Source organism: Triplophysa dalaica, chromosome 9 (assembly GCF_015846415.1).
Source record: "Triplophysa dalaica isolate WHDGS20190420 chromosome 9, ASM1584641v1, whole genome shotgun sequence".
Classification (NCBI taxonomy): domain Eukaryota; kingdom Metazoa; phylum Chordata; class Actinopteri; order Cypriniformes; family Nemacheilidae; genus Triplophysa; species Triplophysa dalaica.
In genome coordinates this window covers 15287045-15307130 of record NC_079550.1, presented here as the reverse complement: position 1 = coordinate 15307130, position 20086 = coordinate 15287045, and the positions used below count along the sequence as shown (strand labels likewise).

Genomic DNA, 20086 nt, shown 5'->3' with positions numbered 1-20086 from the left:
CATACATTGAAAGTCAATAAAGGGGTTATATGGTTAAAAACATTCTTATTCATATATTTTTCCAGAAGAAAGTAAATCATACAGATTTGGAATGAAGTGAGGATGAGTAAATTATCAAAGAATTTCAACTTTTGGGTGAACTATTCCTTTTCAGACCTGCACTGAACCACCTCCAGAACTTTTATACAATTATATTATCAAACTATGTTTTTCATGGATTTATCGCTTTATTTTTCCATAGCCTCAGCAATACTAATCTAACTGAACTTTAAAGGGACTGGGGTCATGGGAAGCACCAGGGCCCCACATAAGATTAAAACATTTGGATGGGTACTCAAATACTTTTTTTCTGGCCGATCATTGAACAATACAACCTCTGAGTCCTCATCTCACAAAGTGGTTTCAGGAACTCTTCTGACCTCTCTACCTTTTTGTTGGTTCATGGTTTCAGGAAGGTAATTTCAGAAACTCTGTTTTATGGCAATTTGTCGAGTGTCATTAGCGAAGTGAAAATAGAGTTGTCAATAGCTTCTTTCTCCCTCCTTAAAAATCTGTTTCACCTAGTTTACTGCCCCAGCCTGACTCTGTTTATTGGACTTGTTGCGGATTAACCTACTAGCTCAGACGGATTGAAAAGACTTGCTGCTCTCTGAACTGAATGTGTGTTTGTATGTCGGCAGAAAAGTGAATTATTGTGAGAGTCGCTAGAAGATCAACCGTTGTGAGCATTAATGTGCGGGACAACCGAGAGCAATATCTTGTCGGCCTTGTGTGTTTTTCTTTTGGGATTTAAAACAGGTTTGTAGCATCTACTATGTCTTGCTCTAAGATACACACAGACGTCTAAGACAAAAACATGGTAATCAGTGGGACAGCCTCTTTCAGACGTCGGTGAGAAAACTGAATGCCACTGATTCTTGCTTGCTTTCTTGGTGCCTTGCGTTGTTTTTGTGTGTGCTTGTAAATTTGTGGGATTCTACATAAAAAAGTGCAAAACGTTTTGTGTAAGATCATCTCCCACGTGGGCTTTGGAGGGATACTGCATGGGAATATGTTGATTGTTTAAAGATGAACTTTAGAATTTGTCTTCACGTCCGTAAGGTAAGTCACATCTTTCTCCATCTAGGCAAATGTTTTCCATGTTACTATACTAATATGTAAAATGAATAATTGTTTAAAAAAAAAAAGTCATTTTCAGTCTTTTGAGCATCATGCATAAACTGCTAATGAGACATTTGTAATATTAGTTCATTAAGTTTTATTAATTTAGTCTCATAAACCTATTTAAACCACTATTTGGCTGCAGTTCCTTGCTTCTCTATAGAGGGCACTGTCCCTCCCAAATATGTAAAATATAAGAGTGGGAAGTTAAAGAAGCATTAAGGTCAAAGGGAGGTGAAAAGACATAGACATGTGACGTGGTTCACGACAGTTGGGGTCATTATACAGATTACACCTTCTGTCTCTCTAGGCCCATTTGTACCGGCATCCGTTTGCCAGGACACCTCAGCCTCAACTGAACTCTATCCAATCTTACCCTCTACCTGTCTTTATAGACAGTGAAACAGGCACACTCAAAATAACGGCTCTCCTGTTTTTGCCTAGGGGTTGATATCCTTATTACAACATCATGTTGACTCTGGGACAACATTTAAATCAACCGATCAGATTTCAGAAATAAGTTTACAGCTCATTTAAGTTTCATCTTCAAACCAGGATTAGGGGCTTCTAGACCATTGTTTTTCACTTATCATTTCCTTCTGATTTTGGGTGTAAGTTATGGTTAGGGGTGGGGTTTAGGTTTAATTTATAAATATGTTGTCCTGAGGACTTCAACCACTCGGAAAAATCAGGTCGAGCCAAAATAACCTAATAGAAAGATTACTTTATTTATTACACTGTCAGAAATAAATGTGCCCAAGCTGTCACTGCACTTTTAAGAAGTACACCTGCACCTTAAGTGTGCATATGAACACCTCAGATGTACAGTACATATTTGTGCCAAATGTATACCTACAGTATTTGTGTGGCTTTTTTGCATTTCATTTCCTGTAACCTACACTTTTGCTTTGTCCCAAAATGCAAATCAGCTTTCATTTCTGTGTTTGATGTTTTGACATGAGAAGCCTTGAGGTGTGCTGGCTCATATTCAATTTAACCGAGGCATGTCGATCAATCTTTGATGAAATGTTATAAGATAACAATGTTTAAAGTATAAATATGTTTAGACTAATGAAGCTGTATTGCGCCCAACCAGTTTAGTGTTTTGATGGTAACAGGTAACAAGCATTATTCTTTGTTGTGAAAAACAAATGGTTTATGCATTTATAGTATTTCCCTCTTGGTTCAGATTTAGACGAAAAGTCTGCATTTGCCTTTTAATTGTGTCACTGAAATCTTGTTTACAGTTAGGTCCCTGTGTGCATATTCACACTTTTGCCATGGAAATCAGATGATGACAAGCATGTAAAAGCTTTTTACAATTATATATTTGATATTATATGTGACTGCTTTTCTGCTTATACAGTGAGCTACTGTGCCCGATCAGATCACTGTTTGCATATGTACAGTATACAGTGCAATATCAGATAAAGAAATCTAAAAAAAATATTTAGAAATACAATTAATAAATAAAAATCCCCTGTGTATGTTTAAAGGCTTATGGAGAGAGGCTTTAGGTTTGTATACGGGTATATGTTTGCTAGAGTTTGTTTTTAAAAGCTAAATGTACACTCTTAAAAAAAGGTGCTTTAAAAGGATCTTTGATCATGCCATAGAAGAACCTTTTTGTTTCAAAAAAGGTTCTTTGTGGTGAAAAATGGTTCTTCAGATTATGAAATTAAGAGATGGTTCTTTAAAGAAGCTTTGACTTAATGGTTCTTTGTTGCACCAAAATGGATCTTCTATAGCATCGCTGTGAAAGAGTGTCATTTTAATTCAATAAAAATTAAACATTTATTTTTGACATAAAAAAGCTTTAAAATATGCTATTTTGTATATCTCGTCGTTGTCCCTCTGAAACCTCGGATGTTCAAATCACAGTTTTTCAGGAAATAAAAAACGGTACCTTTCAAATGATTAAATACTGTGTTCTTGAAGTTGACAAGCACATTTTAATACGCTTTATTGGTTATATATTCGCAAAATCCAGTGGCAAACATGCTTAAAATGTGACTGATAATTATTATTTACAGCAAAAAATAAAAATTACAGAATACAGAGACACAAGATTTTAGAAGAGGCCAGTGATTTGTTTTACATTTGTGCTTTTCCATCTATGATGACTTTATTATTATTCTGCAACGTGGAAAACATTTACTTAAAATCAGTGTTCGGCCACAGTAACACAAACAGAGGTATCAGCAGTATTATCAAAGTAATGGCCAGCTCCACTTAAACCTGATGTATAAAGATGCTGAAGGTAAGTGGAATATCTTATCTTATAATATAAGTGGGATTTTGAGAATGTAGGTGAGGCCTCCACTGCCACAAAAAACCGTGGATAGATGCCCATGTGAAGTGCAGGAATTCGCCATTCATGTCTCTGTTTTGCATGAACAGGTGTGTGGCGGGGTAATAATTATATCTATGAGCATTGTTGTATGTGGTTACATATGAAGTGCCTCGAGGGCACAAGTACTTTTGAGACTACAGCCATAAAGCATCCTCAACAAATAAACTCATATAAAAATTATGAGACAAACTGGGAAACATGATATGAGCAGGTTTTATGAGGGCTAGAGGAAATGAAAAGGATCAGTAAAACCTGTTTTAATTCACATTAAAATAGAAAATCAAACATCCTTGGAGGAACTTTGAAATACATTGAATGGAAGAGAACAAAGTGTCAGGATTTTTGAGTGAGTTTATGTGGTTTACCAAAGGAGAGAAAGATTGAGTGAGGGAGAGAGAGAGAGAGAGAAAGAGAGGGAGAGCAAGTGTGAAGGAGGTGTGTCTTGGACGGCGGGCTCTCAGGGACAGTGTTGGTCCCCACCCTAACACAGACCCCCACAGAACTGCTCAACCGCAGCACGGTAGGGTTGCATGGTGCATGATGTTTGTGGCTATATGTGTGTTAATGGACGATTTTGGATGACAAGTCATTGCTTGTGTCTGTCTGTACACGTCTGCATGTGTAACAGGAGGCTTTTTAAATGTTTTTCTGCATGCCATTGATTCTTTAATAAGTCAACAGTTGATTCATTGACATGCTGATTCATTGTGCTAATTATAGGGTTATGAAACTTGTTTCAGATCCTTAGCTTGTAGTTTAATGGACTTTTGTAAGGTTATTAAATGTGCTACTTTCTGGTTCTGTAGTGGATGTGATGTTGGAAAGAAAAACTCAACTTTGGATATTGATGCTATAATGATGAAAAGGGATTTCTTTTACTATCTTCTTGCTATAAAGAACTGTTCAGTTTCTCCTTTTCTTTAATTTACGAGACTTGTTTTTGTTAGATGTGTAATAATAAAAATTGTGGAAAATTGGCTTATTTGAGACACAAACCTGTCCAGACCTATTTGTGCACTTAGTAACTTTTTTCTTAACCATACTTTGTAATCTTGACCTTATCGTTATCTATGACTAGACAAAATTGAGCCAAGATGTATTAAGAGAGCTAATTTAACATGTGTGTGAGAGAGAGAATGAATCATTTTTTGGCTTGCTTCAGGTTAACTTATAAGACAATCTGCCAATAACACTATCACAGAGACAATTCACTGGAAACCATCCTAGTAAACCTTGTAGGTTTTTATTTGCTCTTAGATGAGAGAAATCAGTGCAGACATAATAATATGTTAATTCAAAAAAGTGTTGCAATGCTTTCTACTTTTATTTATTTATTCTTAGAAAAAGGGATGTTCTCTTATTGTGTATGTTATTTTCCTTACATGCAATGATGTTTGACAATGCAACTCATACGTCCAATTAAATTGCATTGATGCTTGCCATGCTGGATGCACGGGTGAACTTTCTGTCTTTTTTTGGTAGTGAGAAACGCACCTTCACAGCTGCCGTAAAACCATTAATTGTATTGTATTTTTTTCCCCAAACGTGTTTTAGAGGAACAAATTATTGACGTCGAATGAATATTTTTTTTGACTGAAAGCAATCTTTATAAATGCGTTCGCTGTTCATTGTTGTAGCCTAGAAGAAAGTGCAAGTAAAGGAAAATGCCGTTTTCATTTTCTTCATTACATTTGACATTATTAAGATGACGATGTTGTGCGGTTAGTTAAAATCTAAACAGCTCACAGTCTCTCATCTCCAACTATTCATTAAAAACAGCGTTTACTGCAAGAAAAGCAGAGTGCAAAGTCGTTTCTGGATGAACTTACCTGTTTTCTTTTATAGTGCTTGTTTGGCCCATGTAAATAAAACTTATTTGCGTTGTTTAATATATTGATCAGCATAGGCTGTTATAGTCACCTTTAAACTGATAAACTAACCTTTGTTTTTGTCAAAAGTGTCCTTTTGAAATAAAAAGTTATAGTCTTATAAAATAACCTAGTTGAAAATAGTCCTCTGTTTCTATTAACATGAAATTGTGTAACACTTGCTAGTATTATTTTCCTCTTGCATGTTGCACTGTTTAAAAAAAAGAAAATGTTGTTTAAACATAAATGTATCAATAGGATCTCCTGTTATAATCTTCATATGGGTAAATTCTGGCTCACATAAATTTGTGTCAATCTTTTAAGTTCAGTCACATCAATGTCAAGGAAAATGAAAATAAATAATTGTGTCTTGGCAGCTCTCTTGCTGAATGTTGAAGTGGCATGTGTAGAGTTCACTAAGTAGCTTTTAACAACTTTAACCTCATGTTGACCCCAAACTTAAAAGTCATCAGCAGATCTCTTGCAATACAACTTAACCAAAAGAGGATGTGTCAGTTCTTCAGACTAATGAATGAATAGTGTTAAATCCATGTGAAACTCCCCCCAGCATCACGTAAAATCCCTGTCTTTTTATTTTGCAGCTGGGCCTGAGCAGATTCTTGTCAGTTTTCTGCTTGTTAAAACCTACCGGTTAAGAACCGTTTGAACCCTCATTGTTTTCTCCATCCCGGCCCGCTCTGTTCCACACCGGACCCTTCTCCTCCGAGCTCTCAATCCCCTCATGGGCGCGATATCAGCCAGTGTAAGAGGACCACCGTCTCAACCCTAACAGCAGTCCTCAGCATGGAGATGAAACAACCAGTAATGATGAATCGAGACCATGAGGAGCAGGAGAAAGAACAGGAGTCACAAGAGATCGGCCGACTGGTTGCGGACAGTGTTCCGGAGAAGGAACAGAAGTCAGTCTCAGGGTCTGGGCAAGTCTCCAACGGTTACCCGAGCACATCCCCACAAAGCCCGAGGGAAGGTGCGGGTGCCGGGATGGACAGAGGGAGCGCGGCTGGAACATTCAGGACTCTGGTGGTCCAGCAGACCAGTCTGGATCCACCTAGGGAGACCTGGAGCAAAAAGATGGACTTCATGCTGTCAGTTATTGGGTACGCGGTGGACCTGGGGAACGTGTGGCGCTTTCCATACATCTGCTACCAAAACGGAGGGGGTGAGTTGAAAACATTAAAAACAGATAGTGTGATGCGATGTGGTCTATACAAACCGGAGACTGAGTTAAACAAATATTAGATAGATCAAGATCAACTATGTGCGGTTTGTTTTAAAAGAACAAATAGACAATGGAGAGTTCTGTTGTCGTCTCCGTTCTATGTGCGATACAGCTCGCTTCATCGGTACAAACAGCCTTTGGTCTTCTTTTGAATTCGAAGTAATACAATCTTTGTAATTTCCTGTTTCGCCATGCAAGGGAAGTGCATGAGAGATTGAGGAAAGAGAGATACACACAGACGTTATAACCAACAGCTTTAATTGTGGTTGTGATGGGTGGGACTTCAATCATTCTCATATTGTTTAATAATCTGGCTCAGTGCTGCTCAATCAACAGTTATCTTAGGTTTTGCATCAAAAGCTCACTTATAAAGCTTTCATCCAGGATGGGGGCTTGTCTGAACAAGAGCTTTTTCTGTGTACTTTAGTGTCTTTTGAGCGTTTTTATAGTTGAATAGCCCCAAGTATGGTCTGAAATTCACATTGTGCTTTTAGAATGCGATCAAACCAATGCAAGCGTGAAGTTTAACTTCCTGTCTAAATCCGTTTGACTTCAGGGGCTTTTCTTCTGCCGTACCTGTTGATGGCCGTGTTCGGTGGCGTGCCTCTCTTCTACATGGAGCTGGCACTGGGCCAGTTTCATCGCAGCGGGTGTATCTCCATTTGGAAACATATCTGCCCCATCTTCAAGGGTAAGGCTGGCTTCACAGGGCTCGATCTTCTTAGACGAAGGTTTCGGGTTAAGGGTCGGAACGATATCAGCCAAACCGACCCGTGCTGGAATGATTGTACGTAAAGTCTGTTTGTTGATAGTCAGTACAAATAGGACTCTGTTATGGAAATTGTCACATTTACCTCTTAAAATGCCAACTGCTTAAGAACTTGATTGTATGTAAATGGAACTGTGTCCTAAATGTCACTCAGTGTAGTACAAGGGACTTGAAACAGCAAGGCATTTGCATGATGAGTGGACTGACTTGAAATCGGTTTTGATGTTCTTTTGCAGGTATTGGCTTTGCCATCTGCATCATTGCACTATACATTGCCTTCTACTACAACACCATCATGGCCTGGGCTCTCTACTACCTCCTGTCCTCCTTTCGCTCCACGTTGCCCTGGACCACCTGCAACAATTTGTGGAACACACCCAACTGCACCCGATACCTGTCCACTGACTTAAACATCTCATGGACCAACAGCTCCATATCTCCCGCTGAGGAGTTCTATGTGTAAGTGCATGTAAGTGTGTGTAAGGACAGAAGGAAAGTCCAGGATGGGAGGGATTGTGGAAAAGGGATAGACTTTGACTTAATGAGACTTCTTGTAGAAAGATTCTTGTGAATGAAGAATCAAGATGCTGGGGTTGATTGGGTCTGTTTCTGAATTACATTTTGTTGTGCTTAAGAGTCTGTTTATGTGTGTATGTGTGTGTGTGTCCGCTGCCTTGGAGAGATCCTGAAGGGTTTATCTAGTCTATTGACCCGTCTGGTTGTTTCGGAATTTCCTGTTTTCTACTTACATGTTGACTAGATTGCAAACATCATTTATTTAACGTTAATTCAACGTTATTCTCAACATTGATTCAACAATAAATCAATTATCTTTGCTATCCTGGATGCTTATGTGATTTATTTGATTTTATACCCTCATCACTTTTATCAAACAAAGAAATTTTAATTCCACCCATGTTTAACTATTTTGCTAAATAAATATTGACATTTACCTCCAATAGATATATCTACAGGTCTTCAAACCTGTCCTTGTTGCAGTTTTACCCAATAACATCCTGTCGCTCTCTCTCTCTCTGTCTCTCTCACACACGTCTGCAGACGGCAGGTGTTGCAGGTACATCTGTCCCCTGGTCTTCATCAACTGGGCTATGTGAGCTGGCAGCTGGCCCTCTGTCTACTTTTCATCTTCACCATTGTCTATTTCAGCATCTGGAAGGGGGTCAAGACCTCAGGCAAGGTCAGATATACAGTAATCTCTCTCTTAAAGATGGGTTACGGCTCAGGCCCAGGCTTCTAGACTGCTAGTAGAAGTCTTGAGCTAAAGGCATGGAAAAAAAGAAAGTAACATTGATATTGATAGAGAAACAATGTTTCAATGTTGGTACTTTAAAAAAGAAATAAAGTTACGCTCTTTGTAAACTTAATTCCAAAAAATGTTTTGTAGGTAGTATGGGTGACGGCTACCTTCCCTTACCTGGTGTTGCTGATCCTGTTAGTAAGAGGAGCCACCCTGCCCGGAGCCTGGAGAGGAGTTGTCTACTACCTGAAACCTGACTGGAGCAAACTTCTAAGCACTACAGTAAGTGGACCTGTACACAATCCCCAGATATTGCACAACGTTTGTATATTTTGAGGTTTGCTATGCCTCTTTTATGCAGAGTTATTTCCTTGTATGAACAAACTATGGCTACACTCTGTGATGATTTGCTTGAATGAGAATCTTCAAATCATATATCAGACCAATCTGTGTGTTGTTTCAGGTTTGGCTTGACGCAGCTGCACAGATCTTCTTCTCTCTGGGTCCAGGCTTTGGTGTACTTCTAGCCTTCGCCAGCTACAATCCATTTCATAACAACTGCTACAAGTACACCTGGATCACATTTACAAACTGTCTCATGTTGTTTTATACACTGAGGTTCAAATTCGACCTCTTTAACATTATTTTTTGCATGCATTTCTACGCAGGTTTGAACTTTCCTTATTTCAAACTTGTAGATATCCACCTTAGTGAAAAATAGAAGTATTTGATTATTTGTGGTGCTTGCTAAGGTTTTGCTAAAGTTTAAGCATGGGTTCATTGGATTGTGGCGGCCATCCAGAACACCCAAACAACCCCTTAGCAACCACCCCAACCACCATAGCAAGATTTATGTTTTATTCACATCTCTTTCTATCTTTTTATGTGGCAGAGACGCTTTGGTGATCAGCACTGTCAACTGTTTGACCAGTTTCTTGTCAGGCTTCGTGATCTTCACAGTGCTGGGCTACATGGCTGAGATGCGTCAGCTAGGTGTGGAAGCTGTAGCTAAGGATGCGGGTGAGTACCACATTTCTAGCTCATTTGTACAATTATGTATGTTTTACTTTATAATTGAGTACTGAATAAAACAGTCTTTGAATGGCTTTTAAACAACAACATCTAGTAGGCTACATCAACGAAGTATAAAGTTCTTGAGGAGCCATGCCATGTGGCGTGAGTTGTGACTATGTTTACACTGAAATTACATTTGATTTACCTGTGTTGATTGGATGCATCTGTTCTAAGGTCCCAGTCTGCTGTTCATCATCTACGCAGAGGCCATCGCCAATATGCCGGCTGCCACGTTCTTTGCCATTATATTCTTCCTCATGATAATTATGCTGGGGCTGGACAGCACGGTCAGTCTTTATCCATCTCCTGAGTAGCACACACATACATTAAAACACTTACAAACATATAAATATGTCAAAAGATATGTATATGCTTTCTTTCTCTCTCTTTCTCTTTCCTTCTTTAAATAGCAGCCAATTAAATTTTCCCCTCTTAATGAACTCTTGGAGTTGTTTTGTGCTTTTGTTTACCCATCATATTAGCGCTGAATATAGCATGATGTATTGTCAACAGTGCTTTATTACATTAGGTCTTTAGTGTCCGTTAACCCATCATCTGCCTTCAGTATGAACGTCTTCTTTTAGACCACTCACATCCGTTCCTATGGTAATCATACAGAATGAAAGTATGTAAGGCATGACCTATTACATTCTGCCAATGAGATAACCAGGCGTCTATATTTGGCCGTTTTCTGTTTGTCACTGTCAAAAGCCATATAGTCCGTGCCATATTTACCATAAGGGGCATTATTAGGAGTAATGCTTGCACAGGTTTAATGGGTCCTTGAGCTACTTTTCTGATATCCCCGGACTCTCTTGTGTGTTTTGTGAATTGCAGTTTGCAGGTCTGGAAGGGGTAATTACCGCCATGTTGGACGAGTTTCCTCACCTGTTGGCCAAGAGGAGAGAATGGTTTGTTCTGGGCCTGGTGTGTGTCTGTTACTTGGGTGCCCTGTCCACTCTCACCTATGTAAGTCTATCAGTACCTCTAAATATAAACTTGTTTTATGTTGAAGGCTTTTCCACTTAAGTGTGGCCAAGAGCAATTTGTGCCCGCCATAGTGGCCTTAAACGTTGTTTACAGATCAAACTTGGAATGTCACCAAAATAACTCTCCGTTTTCCAAAATGTTGTGGTTTGTAGTGCTTACACTATGTGTTCATTTTAACAGTGAGGTAATATGTTTCTAGGGAGGGGCATTTGTGGTTAAACTATTTGAGGAGTATGCCACAGGCCCCGCTGTTATCACTGTAGTCTTCTTGGAGGTCATCGCTGTTTCCTGGTTCTATGGTATGTGCTATTTATTTGACAAAGTCAAAATATTGATTTTATTGTATTTACTTAAATCTAGCTTATCTGTTCTATCTTAACCCGTGTTGGGTTGAGAAAGTTTTCCAAAGAACAAGATTTTTCTAGATGAAATGATTTGGCCTGGAACCAGAAGTTTGGAATACTGCCCGAGACCATTACTCATATGTCTCACAAATTATGCGCAAATGTCCCCTTTAGTTTCTCAAAATTCCACAGACTTCAACAGAAACATTTCCTGCATTAGCATTAAACCTGCTGGGATATTTCATTTATATTGCTTGTTTTTGGAATGTGAAAAGGCTACCCTTAAAAAAAGAAGTATACTCAAAGTTCATTTTATTAAGTAACAATATGCACTGTATATTTTTAAGTATAGTTCATGTAGTACATACTAGTATTCTTGTAAGTGGACTTTTTAGTACTACATGGGATGAAATTTGCCCACTTTTTAAGTGTACTTTTAAGTATACTTTAAGTGTAGCACAACTTCAGTATACAACTACTTTTTTCTGAGAAGTACATAAAGTACATATCTGAGAAATACAGAAAATGTTTTTGTCTTTATTTATTTTTTACTTTATAGTAGTGCCACACTTCAATTAACGTTTTGTAAGGGTAATTTACCCAAATAATACCCAAATAAAAGTTTAGCAAAGCTGACTAGTTAAAGTTATAGTTTACGGCGTATATCGTTTACAATCTAGATCAATGTAAACTAGATCACTTAACTGTCCATCTCTTCTATTTCATCTATGTAGTATATAATGTACTAGAGCATGTGTAAAATACTCAACAGTACAGACCTTCTAAATCTGGTAAGTTCCTTCAGGTAATGTGTACTAAGTGTGTTTGCAAATGCATGCAGGGACGACACGTTTTTGCAATGACGTGAAACTGATGATTGGCTTTTCCCCTGGTCTGTTCTGGAGGGTCTGCTGGATAGCCATCTGTCCCTGCTTCCTGTTGGTCAGTCCAAATGCATTCACATGCATGTACACTTAAAGGGATAGTTCACCCAAAAACGATCATTTATTTACCCTCATGTCGCTCAAAACCTGTAAATGATTATTTCTTCTGTTGAACACAAAAGAAGATATTTCGAGAAATGTCACAGCATTTATTTCTGTACAATGGAAATAAATGGGGGTCAATGTTATCCGGTTACCAGCATTCTTCAAAATATCTTTTTTGTGTTCTGCAAAAGAAAGAAAGCCATACTGTTTAAAATGACATGGACTGTTTTCATTGGTCGTTTACAAGCATTGAACAGTCAAAGGGTTCCTGCTCACCCTGTCTAGGTTAAGTAATTGTATTGTATTTGTTTTCATTTGTCTCACGCCTTTAGTATATCATTGGGAGTTTCCTGGCATTCCCTCCAGAGGTAAGACTGTTTGACTACCTGTACCCTTTCTGGACCACGGTGCTGGGCTACTGCATCGGGTTGTCTTCCTTCATCTGTGTGCCTTCTTACATGGTCTACCTTCTGCTCACCACCAAAGGGACCTTGAAACAGGTGAGCTTAAACAGACCAACCCATCGAAACACTTTCTATCTTAACATGGTTAACAAGCGTGGCAGGCGTGTGAATGACACACGGATGTAAACACAACATAATTACTCTTACACAAACTGCGATACATGAAGCTGGTCACGTTGCAATCTCTTTGTTTGAGACGTGAAGATAGACATCAAAGGTCGCCAGAGCACATGGCTTTCAGTCAATAAAGCGTCTTCATCTATGCAGGAACTCTGTGTCTGTTAGCTCTGTTTGCCAGGTGCAGAAAGATGCAAAACAGCTGCGGTATATCTCTTTGAGGTTAAAGCTATTAGACACACATTATGAGCTTAAATCTAGTACATTTCCACATTTTCAACCCTCTGCACACATCTCACTGTTTACTCCCACAGCGCCTGCTCAAGAGCATCACTCCTGAGCCTCCGGGGAACAGCGGCCATCCCGGAGACACAATCGTTGTTACCAACGCTGTGTGACGCTAAGTCATTTCGCCTGCTGGACATGTAGCACAAACGCAGGGGACCCCGTGACCCCTGTAAGGGCCCCAGCTGACCTCACTTCACACCTCACCCCAGAGGAGTCTGAGTACTGTGTTATGGTCAGCCCTCTGAATACAGAAATCGTTTTCTTTCTATGCCATTTGTTTTATGTGACCACTGTCATATGTTCGTTGACTGCGGTGGGTTCGCTGTGGCAGGTTCAAGAGATTATCGAGTTTGTGGTTTTGTCCTTTTGTTCCGTGTCAGTTTTAGGATCACCATAGCCCATTTATTAATGACTATGGCATGAAATCACGACTGTATGTATATCTGTTAAGCAGAGTTTGTGATGAGAATGGGAACACGCACAGATTGGTTCAGTTTATTTTATGTAGATATAAACTTTAGAGTGTTTTTGATCATTTGGTTATTATATAGAACATTATACTTTATAAAGATTATTATATTATAGTTTTATATTTGTGACCAATTTCAGGTATGTTTTACATGTATTCTTAAAAAAGCGAAAAATCATTTGTTGACATCTTTATTGTTGTTACAGGGCTTCGAATAAGCTGTTTGTGGTTTAGAAACTGATTCCATCACTAAATGTTGGTACAGTGTTTTACGTGTATACACATATTATTTTATAGTTTTCTTTTATGGTTCGAATGTGGACTATGGGGGTTGGAAAAGGTAAATATTTTTATGAGAGAGGCAAGGCTTCAAATTAGTTGAGTTTTGGACGTCCATGCAGATGTGCTTGTGTTTTTGCACAGGTGTGTTTGTGAGTGAGCATGTGTGTGTTTGAGATCAGCAAGCTTTAAATGGACAGTTATAAAGTGTTTAGCCTGTTGCAGGGGTTTTCCAGCTGTTTTGCATATTTATTTGCTTTTTTATTATTGACAACTGGACTTTGTTGACCCACACCATTTACAAGAATGTTACCAAATGTTGAGGATGACGGGATAAAATGTAAAACCGCTCAATGAAAAATCCAAATTTACATTCTGCTAACCAGAAAACTGGGGAAACATGTTTTCTTCCCTTGTATGTAAAGGTTACAGACCTGAACATTTATTTTTACATTTTTCTTTTGTGTGTTACACAATGTAGCAGAAACCAAATACTTAAAGTATGTTCTTGTTCCAAATGCTTTAATCCTCCATACATTTTTTCATAAGACGTGACTGGACTTCTAGGTATGTGCATGTGTATTTCGTGAGTTTTGCTATTCATGTGGTCCGGCGTTCTGTACATCAATGGTCAGTTCTGTCAGTGTGTGTGCATCTCGTAGACACGAGTCTATATTGTGCAGCTGTGTGTGTGTGTGTGTCTGTGTGACTGTGTCTGTATGTGTGTGTGTGCATGTGCTTCAAACCAATCAATCTTTCCCTTCTCAACAGAATTTATTATTCTGTCTATCAAAGTATTGAAAATCTATTGTACTTTATAAAGTCTAACTATGATCTATCTATGTCTCAAAGACCGTTAAGAGAAAACATGTATAGTACAAAGTCATATATGAATTATTAGAGATATAAAATAAACATAAATGTATTATTAATTAATGTGTGTTTTTTCTGTGGCACTGACGCATGTGGCATTTAGTTCTTACACTGAACATATACACTAAAAAGACCTGTAATTTTCGAAAATGTGGTTAAAACTACTAAATTACACAAATAAAATGCAAAAAGAGCATGGACTTTATTTTAAATTTTACACCTAAGCTGCAGGAATATTACCGTTTTTTACAGGATTTCTTTACAGTGCCCTGCAAAAAAATGACATTCTTCCCAAGCATTTTTTATTTGTCTTCCGGTAAAAATATATAAAACTTCTTAAATTACGAAACATTAACATAACAAGAAAAGTGACCCAAGCTATTTAGTCTTGTTTTATAAAAGAAAATATAAGAACTAAGTAAGTTAGTTTAAAACAAAATTGTAAGCTTCTGGCAAACCTGCTGCAAAATAACAGCAAAGGTTTACAGTATACTTTAAAGAATTATATTGATTAAAAAATTAAGTAAATTCAATTTTATGATTTTTTTATTAAAAATATATATATTTTAAATTAAATAACATTTTGAAATACCTTTAAAATTCTACAATTATTCTCAATCTCAATACGTATTTGATTTATTTTGATAACAGCTGAGTCACCTCAATCTATCCATTTACCTAATTCATTTAGTCCATCTTTAAAAACACATTTGATCAACCTTTCTCTCTAAAGACCTCTTATCAGGTAAGTCTTACAAATGAGGTCTTCACAGATGTGAGAACTACTTCCTCAAAGAAGCACACACACACCGTAATGCTCTCCGGCAGTCAAAGAGGAGTCTGAGCTTCACCTCACAGTATTAACATAAGCTTTCAGTAATGTTCCTCTTCACTTTCCCCAGAGAGACACTTTAGTGAACTTGAAATAAAAAAATCTATAAGTCTTTACTTTTGGCTATCACAGATATTGCAAAAAGCAGTAGTATTTAAGATACTCTAGACGCAATTGTCATTTATTAATAAATTACGTTCGATGAGATATTATTTTATTCAGAAAGTGGCTCCTTTGCCAGACTTGTAAATGATTAAATAAATTGTGATTAATTGCTTTTGATAACCTTCGACCAAGTATTTATTTAATTCCTGATGTTTTAAACGAGAGTAACACGTATCTCAAATTCAGGCGTGCACAAAGAGGTTAAACTGTCATCAGGGACTAATACATCGTATGAGAACCCACCGTAGAATCTACAGACTGAGCAAACACTGCTCAGCGCTTACTCAGACTGAACACAGATACACACAGGGTTGAGTTTACGTTTTTTCACAATGCGAACAGTAACAGAAGGTCTCTCATTTTTACTCAAAATGTTACAATAATTGACTTGCACAGACTGATCAAAAGACTATTTGGACCAAACCAATATTTGAATACTTCTAAATCAGAAACATAATATCTCGAGAAGAAAAAGAAAACAATGTATTCTGTTCCTCATTCTTGCAATTTCCTATGAGCCTCATGCATCTCTGGGGATGGAACCTCCTGTCAGTTTTATCACACTGAAGGATCTATATTAAATACCCCGTCGCATCTCTTTCCTTGTCCGTGCATCGCACCATCTCTTTATCTGCTCTCTGCTCTCACTTTATCCCCCAGATCACATTTTCCTCATATTTTCCTCTTTTTGTTTGGTGTCTTTGCCTGTCGCTTTGTACTTTCACACTGACATTAGCTCAGAATAACTAATGTCCACTTTATTTTTATTCACTTTTTTCCATGTATTCTGAAGCAGTGGTTTTTAAATGCTTGGCTCAGATGTTGGGCTCAAGAAAAAACACTGTTTACACAGAAAATCCAGTGAAGGGCCAGTGAATACCCTCATCTTGTAAATGCGGAATGAAAGAACACGTTATTTCAAAAGGAGCTTATGGACCTAATTTTAAGTTGCATTGAAAACAAGCAGAATTCTCATTTGTGATTCGTGATCCTACAAAATGTTGGCAGAATATGAAAGCTGAAGGTGCATAGGAATTTTACGTAATTGGGAAGGATTACACAACTCATAAAAGGTGCAGGCAGCATGTGATGGAGGAAAATCAGAAAGACATCATCAGAGAATGTTTTTAGCCGAAGATGAATGTTACAAAATAAATCAAGCCTGCGCTTTGGTGATTGTAACCGATTACTATCCATCTTAATGTTGTACAGACTTATTCTTCACTGTTTATTATGATTTGGACCCACACCTGTGAGCAGATTTTGCGTAAATGTCTATTTGCTGGTTTGTATTCTTAACTACCTGTATATAATAGCTCTTTGAATCCTGGCATTTCTCTCCTCCTCCTCTTACTCTGTTCTCCTGTCTGTCACCCAGCCTCCCTAGCTTTGCCCTGCCACTTTCTGATCTGGGCGATATGTTGCATTGCGAAGACAGGAAATGAAACCTTTCATTCCTCCTCAGTTGCAGGCCCTTTATCAAGCACAACCGGGTTCCTTCATCGCAGCCCACTGCCTAATGAACTCATTTTGTGCACATAGAATGCCTCCTTATCTCAACAAACATACACACACAAACCCTTCCATCTCCTTTCCCGCTCCTTTTACTGTTAGTAAAATTGCTTTCATAAGGCACAAAACTTCCACCCACTATAACTTTAACTCACCTTTGCAAACTGATATTGACTCAATAGTGGGATTCATTCCTGACCAGTCAAACTATTTATATAAATATATATATTTTTATACCGCACACACGTTGTGTCTTGATACATGGGAATACATTTATGAGTTTGTGCATAGACTACAAATATTTAATTATGATAGTGTACTGTATTTACTGGCCATTACAACGTCATCATCTGTGTTGTGCAGTGGCGCCATCTAACGGAGACGATGGAAACTGCGCTGCGCATTTTCTTGCAAAGATATCAGTCTGTGAGATCTAAATATGAACATACATGAAAATAGTGAAATATACTGTTCTCAATGATCTATTGTGTTATGGTGGTGGAAGAGAGCACAATTTATTTAAAGCTTAATGGGACATTCTTGTATGGAAAAGTGTCCTTTTATTGTACATTAGTGCCATCTATCGGCTATAGACTTTGATACATGGTACACTGAAAACATTGTAAAAGAAAACAACTAAAAAATTTAAAAGGATATAAAACAACATTATTCAACACTCAAAATATTATTATGGTCACTTTAAAATTCTGTTTCCGGTCACTTGGAACTTTTCTATTATCTGAACGTCACGTAATGTCACGTCATGACGCCCGACAGACGGAACTCTAGTCTGCTGATCTTCACAGAATCCATTAACAGCAAATCTGGATTTCTCTTCGAGATCATGGATCGGTTCGCGAGTGTCATTGGCCAACAACAAAAGGGTAAAGAAAAGCGGACGTGCTTTGATCCATAAATCTGAAATATTTCTGTTATTAGACGACTATGACGTAGTCATCACGAAGGCTTGTCGCGTATCACTCGCGCTGAAACATTCAACTCTCACTTCACCCCACCATTCAAACTCGAGCTAACTTTCAAATAAAGTTGAACTTTCAGCTTTAATGTACGTCTATATGCATTCACAGGTCTGACGGTGGGCGTGAGTTTGTTGATCGTCGTTTTGATCGTCGTTCTTGCGGCGGTTGTTTACACGCCTCCGGGCGCTACGGCACGATGCTTGAGAAGAAACCGGACTGAAGAACACCTCTCGCTGACTGACAACAGAATTTCCTGACAAGTCTTTGTGTAGTTTAAACTTAAAACAAATACTTCTGCTGTCGAATTATCCTTTTAAATATGGTGCTGTTTACCTTCGGCACTGCCAGAGTTCATTTACGGAACATTAAACCACAAACTTAAAGAGCAGAATGTGTGCCCTTTAAGATAATGGTTTCATATAAATGACTTCCGGATGTGTTTCACCCCGGGACCTTGGCAACTCCAATTTGCTTTGCTCATAATATGCTGGCAGAACGGACTGTGCTTTACAAAATCCTCCAGTGGATGCTCATTCAATAATGATGTCCTTAATGTGGACTTTTACGTGCATTAGAGAAGTTATTAGCAGTAGGAAATTAAATATTTTTATGCGTATACATAGTGACAGTAAACCCAAAACTAAAAAATTCAGTCATCATTTAATCACCCGGCCTTGTCATTTTAAATCTGTATGACTATTTCTTCCACAAAACACAAAATAAGATATTTCGAAGAAAGTAAACGAACACCACTTGCCCGCATTCAGTTATTTTATGGACACATGCAAGTGAATGGGGGCTAGTTAACAACATTCTTTAAAATATCTTATTTTGTGTTCTGCTGAAGAAGTACAGTCATGCAGTCTTAAAACGACAAGAGGGTCAATAAATGATGTGAGTAAAACTATCACTTTAACCCCAATGTTGTGATTCCAGAAAAAACCATTAGGTGGACTAGTGCACCGTGAATGAGGATGAGACCTGAAGGATACACACTACTGTGAGAGCATATTTTTTTGTTGTTAACACATTTTTTATTTTTCACAGTTGCTTTATAATGTAGTTATTCTTGAGTTTTCTTAATCAAGACATGTTGCTATGTCACTTTAACATGGAAGACCAGATCTCTGGTCTCAAATGAGATTATATGAATGAATGATTGAATGAATGAGGCATTTATATTGCGCTTTATTGTGTATTGCTGTACACCCAAAGCGCTTTAGAATCATATGAGAGGGTTCTCTCCTCACCATCCACCAGTGGGATGAGATTTAACACTAGTGGGACTGATTAACATAACTGTTACAAAAACAATGAGCCAGGTGCTGACTTTCGCTCAAGTAATATTATACACACTGTATCTAATGTATGCAAAATAGCTGTCAGGTGGACATTAATCTGATTTTCCATTTTTATATAATGTATTTTGCTTTAAATTGTCTGAGAGGGAATTATGATTTTGTAAATCCCCAAGGAGTGATTTTTCCTACTCCATCACCACCATCCTTTCACTGTCTGTGCAATGTGCTTTAACATAAGAGTCTGAAACAATGACTTTTTCATGTGTTTTGTGTTGCTGTGAATTTTGCGTGCATATCTGTAATATTTCCCCTAAAATAAAAAAAGATCTGCGATGGTGCGTTAAATAATCAATAACCAATTAATAAGGTTGAGTGATGAATACATCAATCACTTTCAAAAGGATAAATCATTTATTATTTGTACCCCTAACACACACACAACAATCTGTTATGTTTCATGTCTAATCAATGTACATAAAATTTTGTTACGATTGCTGCTTCTCTCTGGCAGACTAGACTGAATCTGCATTGATGGAAGGCTGTGGACTTAAGTTGGGAAACTGTTTAAAAGATTTGATCAATATTATCGGGCCCCGATACCAAGCTCATGTACTCATACTCATGTTTCATAATGTGTTTTGAGGCAGAGTTGTTAGTTTCAGTGTGCTGTGCTTGGAAAATTGCCAGCTCACCAAAAAAGAAATCTTTCAAGCATCATCATTGGTATCAGTATCGGCTAGTACTAGGAAAATATTGGTAC

At 37.9% G+C, this 20086-nt stretch overlaps 1 protein-coding gene and 1 long non-coding RNA gene across 2 annotated transcripts; both read left to right on the top strand.

The window, feature by feature from the left end:
• Nucleotides 1–3995: 3995 nt before the first annotated feature.
• slc6a4a (solute carrier family 6 member 4a) lies at nucleotides 3996–14595 on the top strand. The gene is made up of 14 exons (XM_056757109.1): nucleotides 3996–4034; nucleotides 5985–6562; nucleotides 7179–7313; nucleotides 7628–7850; nucleotides 8451–8589; nucleotides 8797–8931; nucleotides 9113–9216; nucleotides 9542–9669; nucleotides 9898–10010; nucleotides 10561–10692; nucleotides 10913–11012; nucleotides 11899–11999; nucleotides 12379–12546; nucleotides 12942–14595. The coding sequence occupies exons 2-14, from the start codon at nucleotides 6187–6189 to the stop codon at nucleotides 13023–13025; spliced, it is 1938 nt and encodes a 645-aa protein (XP_056613087.1). The 5' UTR covers nucleotides 3996–4034; nucleotides 5985–6186; the 3' UTR covers nucleotides 13026–14595.
• A 3181-nt stretch (nucleotides 14596–17776) lies between these two features.
• On the top strand, nucleotides 17777–19659 carry LOC130428825 (uncharacterized). Its single transcript, XR_008907498.1, has 2 exons — nucleotides 17777–17929; nucleotides 18134–19659. It is a non-coding gene; the product is annotated as an uncharacterized LOC130428825 (long non-coding RNA).
• The last annotated feature ends 427 nt before the right edge of the window (nucleotides 19660–20086 follow it).